This window comes from Rhyacophila brunnea, unplaced genomic scaffold (assembly GCF_057557595.1).
Source record: "Rhyacophila brunnea isolate RB1 unplaced genomic scaffold, BYU_Rbru_1.0 scaffold_5, whole genome shotgun sequence".
Taxonomy (NCBI): Eukaryota; Metazoa; Arthropoda; class Insecta; order Trichoptera; family Rhyacophilidae; genus Rhyacophila; species Rhyacophila brunnea.
The window spans coordinates 8,492,470-8,503,469 of record NW_028233170.1 but is presented as its reverse complement, the minus strand read 5'-3'; the positions used below and the strand labels follow the sequence as shown (position 1 = coordinate 8,503,469).

At 35.6% G+C, this 11,000-nt stretch overlaps 1 protein-coding gene across 1 annotated transcript; it reads left to right on the top strand.

Annotated features, from left to right (window-relative positions):
* The first annotated feature begins 448 nt into the window (after window positions 1–448).
* Caper (RNA-binding protein 39-like protein Caper) lies at window positions 449–9,892 on the top strand. The gene is made up of 8 exons (XM_085956096.1): window positions 449–641; window positions 1,297–1,352; window positions 5,397–5,491; window positions 6,148–6,694; window positions 6,851–7,117; window positions 7,389–7,610; window positions 7,890–8,011; window positions 8,617–9,892. The coding sequence occupies exons 2-8, from the start codon at window positions 1,299–1,301 to the stop codon at window positions 8,912–8,914; spliced, it is 1,605 nt and encodes a 534-aa protein (XP_085812222.1). The 5' UTR covers window positions 449–641; window positions 1,297–1,298; the 3' UTR covers window positions 8,915–9,892.
* The last annotated feature ends 1,108 nt before the right edge of the window (window positions 9,893–11,000 follow it).

The following is an 11,000-nucleotide window of genomic DNA, read 5'->3' as shown; positions in this document are numbered from 1 at the left end:
CTATGCCGAAGAGATACCTATGCGTATGCAATCAAAAAAGGTTGAAAATTCAAAGTTGGATGTTCCAGGTAAATTCTTTTTTTTTCTTTCTTTCTTTTGACCATGTCCGATCCTAAAGGCTCATATGGGCTTCACAAAGTGTAGGTTTGTATTAACAGGTAAATGGACCTTAATTAATATAAAAGGTTCTACAAATAAAAAAAATAGAACAGAAATGTTCAATTTATATTTTGTAACATAGTATAATCATTTTCTTTTGGAGGTACAAGCTGGCAGTAAAAATATATTATTTTTGAATCAATTTACCTACCTACCTACTTCTTTCGCGCAAATAAGTTTCGATTTCAAATAAACAGGATTTGACAATGTTCCAAGAATACTCAAATGTTATGAATACTGGTAACATTATGTAACGTTGCGTTTTCGTGCCAAGTTCCGTTTTCCGTTTGCGTTTACGCAGTTGTCGAACAATCGGCATCTTTATTGACCCACGGTGCTATATTCCGATTTCTTGCTGCGCCAATTTTAAGACGGCATAAGATAACTCTGCTGAGACATCCAACTAAAACTATCCTTCGTACACGTAATACAGACATTTCGCCTGGCTTCTGTTTCCTACAAGCATACCAATTTACTATCAAGTGCGTATCATCCATTTCACATTAGAAATAGATAAGCCATGTTGGATTTTTTCGTTCCGTTTCACCCAACCTGGCTATCAATTTTTCTTGTACTTCCGTATTATTGCGACACCTAGCTTACTAATAATTTGTTTACTATTTATTATTTTTCGATTGTTCTTGTATCGGTTAAGATGGACGAAAATATTATCATCTAAATTTTACCTCCATAATTGTTTCAAGGGCGGAATCATAATTATTTTATGTTATAAATTATACATTAGGTAATAATTTATTATGAAATATGATATTATCATTCGGGTTGTTCCGAAGGTTTTAATGGTGGCTTTGTAATTGAATTAAATAATAAATACATAAAGCGTGTAACACGCTTTTAATTTTGAAATTAAGTTTTGATAACAAATTTATCTCACAAAATTACGGTGACCATTCGTACTTAACTTTAGAAATCAGTCCTTTATTTCCTCTGGGATAAACTTCGCCCATTTTGGTTTGGGGGACCCTTTCCAAAAAGAAAGGAAAATATATAATTTTTCATTTTCTAGATCTGAATCCAGAGGAAAAATAAATATTATCACTATTTACATGATACGTCGTGTGATCAGCCCTTTGTTAACTTTGTGAGCGGTTAATTAAAATTTATTTTTATTTTCAGAAATGGCTGAAGACTTTGACGTAGAGGCGATGCTGGAGGCGCCTTACAGAAAAAATGTTAGTACTTTCAATTTATTGTTTCTCAGTAACTACCTATTTCACTTCACAACATGTGTTTATTTTTCCAGACACTCTTTCAGTCACTATGGCATGAAAGTATTTTATCTATCTCATTAAGTAATTCTTTTTAATTAAAAAAAAAAAAAAAATACACAATTTGTAAAGGATCTCATAAATTATTCGCCATTTTGTTTTTTTAATATTCTGATAAATGACATTTGGCCTCGTTTGTTTATATTTATAGAACTTTGTGGTATTAGTCGAGCTTGCTCCGCCTGCCAGACTCAGATGGAGAGGTATTGACAATCAAACAATATTATATTCTTTATATATCATGTACTATTTTCAAGTGACTAGCTTCTGTCGCTTAACCAAAGTTTGGTTTTACCGGAAGGTCTGTCTTGACTATGTAATATGTAGGCGTTCACTTGGAGGAATAATAAATTTGTTCGTAAGATATTTTATATAACATCCTTCATATTCGCAAGGGATAATTCAATTCCAAGGGATTGGAAGAGTTCCAATGAAATCCTGTAGAAGAGAATTTTCCTAACCACACATGTTAATTGTAGATTTTCATGAAAAACAGCAATGTAAAATAATTTGCCCTTTGCAGCTTCAGTGGTTTTACTTTCATATAAATATTTGACAAACAAATCGTATCGATATTTTTTTTCTTATACTCATACTGATTTTGTTCACTGCGCTAACGGAGACGTTTTTAGAAACGAAAATTGTAATTGCCCGTCTTCAGTTTGGGCAAACGCGATATAAAATTTCTTTGACTGAAAACCACTCCATACTAATCAGTCAATACCTCATTAGCTGCATACCGTTTAACACATTGATCACCAACTGGTTTTACGTAAAATAGCTAAAAAATGATTATTTGTTTCTAAGGTATTATTTGATAGGTTATGAAGGAAAATAATGTTTTTTTTTTCATTTTGATTTTATTATGTAAATATTGGTTTTTATGATGTGCCGGCCACATGTGTCCGTCTCGACGCCAACAGGTAAATTTATTATATTTCGCCGGTCACCTATCCATATGTGTTGACGAGAGCATGGTGCCATTTCGAGGTCGAATTATACCTATTCAGATAATATAATAAACAGAAAAAGCACAAATACGGAATAAAAGTTTTCAAATTGTATACCTATACCTGGATACACATATAAACTGGAAATATACATATCCATTATAATCATTTTTATAATTCTATTTTTTTTCAATTTACATAATTTCTATAACTGACGTTTTTATAATCTCTTCAATTTTCATTTTGGTATCAATTAAAACACATTTACGATTTAAAAGGGAATCTTTTTGTTCATTACATTCTTTACATTACATTAGTGAGTCTATCTTTAGTTACTTTGAAGGAATATTCTCAGGCCAAGCTGCAGTAACATACAGAAGAGCCATGCCGGCCACCTCATAAAGGATAATACACAGCGCGCGCGTCCGCCGGTGCTGAAAATCAACTCAAACGTAGGTCTTCCTTGCCGGTCACCGGTGACCCCCATGCCGATCAAAGTGTTAATACCAATGAATGGCTCCGAATGCTTTATGAGCTGCTAGAAAATGTATATGTATCAAATCTATATGAATTTTGCTAAAAGCCTATCCTAATATACAATATTTTAAATCAAAAGGTATCAATAGTTATCTTTTGATGCAATGCCGATTATTGACACTTCTTTTGATATGAATGACTCTCTGTTTTCTTTTCAAACTCATGTGCACGGATCATTTTGCTACACATAAAGTGGTTTTTTTAAATATTTTTTTACCACACTTACATCATTTTGTTTGTTCAGCACATCGAAAAAGTTCTCCTATGCTTGTTTGACATGTTTTATACAACACATGACATGATTTCAAATACAGATTGCATTGAGAATGCATTGTCCTTGCTCTACTCCTGAATAGTCAGCAACAGTCTGTTGTCGAGTTTTATCCTTCAACAGTTGATATATTTGTCCAGCAATATCTTCAGTGCCTACATATAATATATGTATACCTATATGAAAACAAATTAAGAACGTGACCTATTTAAAACATATATACTGAGAACAACATCGAATGATGTAGCAATTAAAAGTTTCTAAATGTCGACGTAGGCTTGAATCCTGTGTCAAATTCATATATTTTTTATCTAGCGGGTCAGCCAATAGGTATGGCTAATATTCATTTTATCACAAGGCTGTCAGGCTGTGCCACTGAATTGCTAGTTATGTATGTACTGCTGGCTATTTATTATGGTAACCTGTTCCCTGTAAATGATCTGTGTATATTTCGTTTAAATTAATCAACATATTACCATTTCAATATGTAAACAATCATCGTTTTTTTTACAAACAAACGTCCAATAACTGGCACTACAGTCGAATTTCACAATTTTCGTGCCACGCCTGACTAGTTGGTATTGATTTCTCATGGAGAAATTTTGTGAAGAAGCCTCTGTGTAGCGGCCAACAACGGATTGTAGGCACAAATGATCACCCAACATTTAGATATCGTTAATTCTTTTGCTGTGTATGAAAGGATTTCCATTTGCATGATTCGCATCTCCTGCCGTCATTTCCGAGTAACAAGTGAAGTCAAGTGGTTGAAATTTAAAGTCACGTATGACTAAAGCCTAGCCGCAAGAAGGTTTGCGCCTCACAAGCTTTCTGTTTGTATTTTTTTACAATTAGTAGACAAAAGCTTTGTGCTATGACATTAGATATTTGCCTGAATGCATTCCAGTGATTTGGATGCAATATATTAATAAGATTTTGTCTTTTGGTGTATTATTATTCCTCCAAGTCTGCTCACAATATTCATAAGACATAATATATAACTTCCCGAATGTCTGCCACAATTCTATCCCAGCGACCGATCTACTGAAGATACCAATGGACCTGCATTTTCTCAAAGGAAGTGTTTTTTTTTTAAATACACTCACTTCAAGTATGTATTTCAAAAAGGTTTGCTTTAAAAATCTCAATTAAAAATGATACATCTCCTTAGTTTGATTACAAGGTGGCACATCCTCTCAATTAATAACTAGCATTGCTGATTCTGATGAGGCATCTTTGATTTATAATTTGTGATATTCTAGAATTTTTGTCAAATGTTGAGGATGTGTGGATGTTATCACAAAGTATGAATGTGTTGATATTCAGTGATGGGAGGGGATGGAGGGCGAATGAGATAATTGCTAAGCATCATTTGGCGTGGAGACCTCACTTGGTACGTTTTTGTCCAGGGAGCCGAGCTGAAGGGACGCCCGCTGAAAGACTACTCTCCTGAACATGCCAAGGTGTAAACGGATGCTCTTTTACAATATTTGTTTTGACCCTTAAATATTGCTTAGGATAAGTTTTTCTTTCTCACTCCGGCCTAGTGAAAGGTGATTATTCTGTTGTCAATTAATTATGTATATGAGATTTGTCTTTATTTAATACCACACATCAATCAAACCCAATTAAAAATTTCAGTCTCTTTCAGATAAACTCGCGGCTCAGCGAGCTTTCAAATCATGTTTTATAACTAAAGTAAACCGTCGAAGGTGTTCATTTTTCTGTAATTGGATTCCTTGCCGATTTTAAGTTTGCACTAGAGACATTGGAATCATTGAATCTTGACCAATATAAACATTACATACCGTATAGCTGATGGGGTGTATCTTTTGCAGAAGTTTGGCTGTGCCCGTCTCTCTGTTGTCAGTGGTGAACGGTAAGTGTTGCCAGGCCTCCCTCCCTCTCTCCTCTTCCCGCTCCCACTATTCTAGTAACAATGTAGCGATTCAGGACCGCTCCGTGAAGCTCCGCCCCTTCCGGTTCGCTTCTCATGACCCATGAGACGATCGAAGGTTGAACTTAACAAATCTGCTGATAAGAATATCTGTCGGCTTTTTCTCTCTCGTTTAATTGTATCGCTGACCGGTGTCGGCTGTTTGATTTGAGTGAATTAGAAACTAATGTAATGTTGAATTGTTGCCGATTGTGCGCTGCTTGTGCTGGTTCTACTTTGCGTGCTTTGTGTGACAGGATGAGCACTCTTCTTCTTCCAAACATCGAGGGGATAAGCACACTGACCGACACAAGCATTCTGAACGCTCCAAAGATGCCACTAAAAGATCGGGGTGAGTTTTATCATTTATTTCAGTCAAATATTGCTCTCTTCTCACATTTAAAATTTCTGAAAAATCAGTTGAAAATGCCAAAGAAACCATAATAAAAATCCATGATTCCTATAATGTTCATAAATCAGAACCACTGAATTGGTAAATTCCACAAAGAAATATAGAAATTCACATACAATGTTCTTTTGACTCGTGGTTATTTTAGGCCACAGATTTTATGAGACATGTACATTCTCATGAAAATGGCCAAGAAATTATAAACTATTTAGATTTTATAATATTAATACAATGTCGAAAAGAGACCATGTGAAATTTAGTTTAATCAATGAACAAGACTAACGTTCTATCTTTTTATTATTTTTTAATTGAATTGATGGCAGAACTCCATTATAATGGTTTTTAATCGTGCAGTATTTGTCAATTGATTTCTAAATTCACCTGATCATAATGTTATTCGCATAAGCTAGTAGACCCGATCAACGATAAACATTTTCATTGTTCGGGGGGATTCAATTATGCAAAATTAAATTGTGTACATTTTATTTCTGAAATATTTTTTTATTTTATTTTGAGAAATGTATTCAAACAATTCAAAGAAATTAATAATCACGGTTTCATTGGGTGAAACATTTTGTTTATTGTGAATATGACCGCAGGCGGAGCAGATCCCGAGATCGTCGGAAATCGCGGGAGAGGAGCAAGAGCCGCAGGAGATCCAGGGAGAAGGACAGGGGCGACAGAGATGCAAAGATCAGCAGCGGCAAGGGAGACAGGGACAAGGAAAAGGACCGAGGCGACCGGGGTGACAGGGACAAAGAGAGGGATAGGGGGCGGGGCGAACGAGACAGAGACAGGGAAAGGGAAGGTAGAGATAAAGATCGAGATAAAGAGAAAGAGAAGGAAAGAGAGAGACGACGACAGAGGAGTCGTTCGCGTGAGGCGCGTCGGGCGACTGGGACAGCCGGAGCCGCTCTCCTTGCACTCAATCTGTTGGCGCCATTAGAGGAGCTGGCGCCCGAAGAGAGAGATGCAAGAACAGTGTTCTGCATGCAACTATCGCAGAATATCCGATCCCGAGAACTCGAAGAGTTCTTTTCGGCCGTGGGTAAAGTGCGTGACGTCCGCCTCATCACTTGCAACAAAACCAGGCGCTTCAAAGGCATCGCTTACATCGAGTTCAAGGATACGGAGAGTGTTCCATTGGTGAGTATTCTTCACTTATTCATTTTATGCTCCTTTTCTTTTCCGGGTCTATCTTCGAATAAATTCATTTGTTATATTAATGACGTAAGAATCGTTGAATTAAAACAACATCTGAAATAACAAGTGAAACTTAAACTAATATTTTTTGTTCAACAGGCATTGGGACTAACGGGGCAAAAACTGCTTGGAATTCCGATTATAGTTCAACACACGCAGGCTGAAAAGAATAGAACGGGAAATACCCTTCCCAACTTGGCACCCAAAAACAATACGGGACCGACCAGACTGTACGTTGGGTCGCTCCACTTCAACATCACGGAGGACATGCTCCGAGGCATCTTCGAACCATTCGGAAAAATTGACAACATTCAACTCATCACAGATTTGGAATCGGGGAAGTCCAAAGGATACGGCTTTTTAACGGTTGGTGTCTATAGCGTTTCTTTTAATCCTCCATTTAAGATCTGCATAAGCTAGTAGACCCATTTGGTGACAAAATATTCACTCTCTGGGGGGATTCAATTTATGCAATATTGACTTGAGTGCATTTTCCAATGTAAAATAATTTTGTTTATTTCACAAAAATGTATTTGAACATTTCTCTACTTTTATAATTACGTTATTAACAGAAACAGTTACAGAGTGTTTTTAGCATTATCGACATAGTTGATTGATTGATTTTTTTATTATCCAGTTCCACCACGCGGCTGATGCTAAAAAAGCTTTGGAGCAGTTAAATGGATTTGAATTGGCGGGTCGGCCGATGAAGGTTGGCAACGTGACGGAGAGAATGGAGACAGCGCCCAATGCGCATCACCCGCTCGATACTGACGAGATGGACCGAGCAGGGATTGACCTCGGAGCCACCGGCCGACTGCAGCTCATGTTTAAACTTGCCGAAGGGACCGGCTTTCAGGTAACTCTTTTTGTCTCTGTTTTCCATTCTCACATGCATATGCTAGTAGACCCACTTTATGTTTAATTTTACACACTGTGGGGGGATTCAAATGTGCAAAAGAAAAGTAAATATCAATTTAACATTGCTCATGGTACATTTCACTTTGAACCTATATTTGAAATTTTACACTCGAATTGAAATAATTATTTTTGGTAAAATAAGTATTTTGTATTATATTAGTGAATATTTAGACTAGGAAAATAAATGTTAATTACAATTTCTTTTAAAATTGTCTAGGTTCCGCCTGCTGCAGCCAACATGTTGAAGATGACCGCAGGCTTGGCACCTTCCATTCAACAAGTGTGTCCCCCAATTGCCACTCAGTGTTTCATGCTCAACAATATGTTTGACCCCGCCACGTAAGTAGATTTTTATGCTCTCTGAACTACAATATCAAAATGCATTGAATAATATGTCGTGGTTGGTGAATTAATAATAGTCCCAATTAAACTTTTTAAAAATTGCCAATTTGTGTTGGGGTTTTAGAATATTTTAGTGTCCCAAAATTGGAACAAGGAAATTGGAAATAGTCAATACAACCTCCACTTTATACTCTGTTTAAGAACGAACATGGCAATTTAGTATATTTGACTACTCTACTTAAATTGCTTTACTGTAAATAGTGCAGATTGGGACATATTGCCGTATTGGCTTATCATGGTCGATTAATACTTTCCTATGACCAATTTTGCACTGTCACATAAATGTTCAAGGGAAACGATTAGTCCTTTTTCTTTTTTTTGATCGCTTTATGCAACATGATCATTTACAGTAAAGTTTATACCATTCTTACACTTATTTGCTGAGACATTTGACTAACTTCTGACTGACTTCTAAACTTTTAGTTTGTCACAAGGCAAAAATATTGTTGTCTTTTAATAACTAAAGCGCATTATGGATCTGAGAATATTTCAGGAAATCAGTACTCATGAATTTATATCAAATGTATTTATTATTGTTGCAGAGAGACAAATCCCAGCTGGGATGTTGAGATTCGTGACGATGTAATAGAAGAATGCAATAAACACGGTGGCGTGTTGCACGTTTACGTGGACAAAGGATCTCCGCAGGGCAACGTCTACGTCAAGTGTCCTGATGTAACTGTCGCCGTGGCCTCCGTCAACTCCCTCCATGGCAGATGGTTTGCCGGCAGGGTCATCACAGCCGCCTATGTCCCATTAGTTAATTACCACTCCCTATTCCCCGACGCCATGTCTTCTTTCGCTCTCTTATCTCTCTCGGGAATGAGACGTAACGCGTGATGGGCTTTCGCGGCGATGTGATTTTATTTTATAACGTCGGAGGTTGACAATTGAAGGATATTTTTATTCTTCAGTGCACAAGAATATGCTGTGTTGGGTTTTTTTCATGATACGCAAGAATCCTTACCGTAGTGATAATACTATAATTTTATATTGTAATGATAGATCCTTGCACCGTTATGCTCTGTGGTGTGGTTTTATTATTGTGTAAATTATTTTTTGAGTTGCACATGCCATCAAAATGAATTAGTGTCGAATCGCGTTTTGTACTATTTCAGTTTTGTGTCACATCTTAATCAATGGCTTGAATACCAAAAAAATTATGTTTATATATGGAAACGTTTCAGGCATAATAATAAAATAATACAGGTGGCCGTGGAATTAAGTGTTGTTTTTTATTCTCCGAAGTTCTTCCTATTTACATTAATAAATGATGAAACTTTTTCATCCATTTTGTATGGGCAGTATTTGAAACATTCTGCCTATTCAAATTATTATTTGTTTTTTAGTTTCACAATTTTAAATCCATATGTTTGTTCTTTCGTTATGAGTTACAACCAGTTGTGTCAACAATTGGGTTGGTAACATGTAAAGACGTGTATTAACAAATATGTTTTTGATTCTGATCATGGATATTCTGTACTACTGAATTTAGATTATTGTCTCGAGAGGATTTTTTTAATTCTGTCCATTATCATCCTATTGAATTTCTGTTTATGTGTTGAGGATTATGTTCGTGCACGACTCCCCTCTAGAACTTCAGGATTGTCATACTAATCTATAATAATATTAATATCTCAATATGTAGCGGCTTCGTTCTTTTGACATTAAGTATTAAATAGGAATTTTCTTCGGGAAATTTAGCATATTTTTTTCTATGATGAATATCTGTACAAGTAGGCATATATTACTAAACTGTATATAATTGTTATAAAAACCTAATATTAAAAACAATAAAATAATATAAAACATAATATGTATAATTTTTTTTATTTATTCCTATCATATTTACCAAGTTACCTGCTTTGAAATAATGTTAATCTGACTTAAGGGCGGATGTGCTCAGCATGAGTCAAAATGGAGCTTTTTTTCTATTTTAAAAGCATGATCCTGGACATACCTTAAACGTTGTAGATAATCTATTTATATAATTTTGAAGCCTTATCCTTTATATTTATTTTAAACATTTGATAACTGCATAAAGTATTTTTATTATATTAAATAGTATTCTTTTAAACCTCTCGCTCTAATGTTTTAGAATATAGTCATATTTCAGGACATAAATGTGCAGCGGTGTTACGATTTTTTACATTTATTAATTTTTAAACGCATTTATAAAACCATCAGTATAATTTATATTGACATTATTATAGTGAAATATTTACGATAAAAAATTATATTGATAATCACTGTGATCCAAAATTTGACAAGAATTAGGCATTTTATTATTCAAAAAATGGGCAAGATTAACACATTTGAAGATAATTCTAAAGACACTCATTATAAGCTATGTCTTTGACCATTCAAGTGTGATAAACATCCTACGAATAATGATTGCTTTATAATAATTATTGACCTAAGAATAAGGTAGTGTTTTTATGAAATACGCCATTTCTTTTGGCATTCCCCAGTGGTTAAGCTACAACATACGGCCGTAGCCATAATTTGACAAACTATAATTGAAGTAGGGAGTAAGATGATGTTAATGCGCGTGTTTGACCTAACCTGTACCCATTGATATACTACTGGATGAATCATATGCTTCTTAAAATGACGCCCGATTTTCAGCGACTCGGCCTTGGTTAAAACTTGCTGAGTAAGCCCAATCTAGTTTGCATCTTACTCTAACTAATAGTCAGCGCATGACGACTTGCTCTGTCTGCTTTGCGTTGCAGCACCCTTAGGTTCACTATTCCAAGAACGCAAATTTAGTTTTACAGCCAGGGCAATACGGTTGAAATTCGGGAATCTCATGTTATCGGTCTTAACGCATTATACGAGGGTGGGTCAATAAGTCCTTAGAAAAGCCGACAGGTGGCGCGACTAGTACTGTAAGCGGTTTGTTTTCATGCAGCGGCACTACCGA

Coding starts and splice junctions, on each gene's coding strand:
- Caper (XM_085956096.1), top strand. CDS start 1,299: ATGGCTGAAGACTTTGACGTAGAGGCGATGCTGGAGGCGCCTTACAGA. Junction 7,118..7,388: donor AAGGATACGGCTTTTTAACG/GTTGGTGTCTAT, acceptor TTTATTATCCAG/TTCCACCACGCGGCTGATGC. Junction 8,012..8,616: donor AATATGTTTGACCCCGCCAC/GTAAGTAGATTT, acceptor TTATTGTTGCAG/AGAGACAAATCCCAGCTGGG.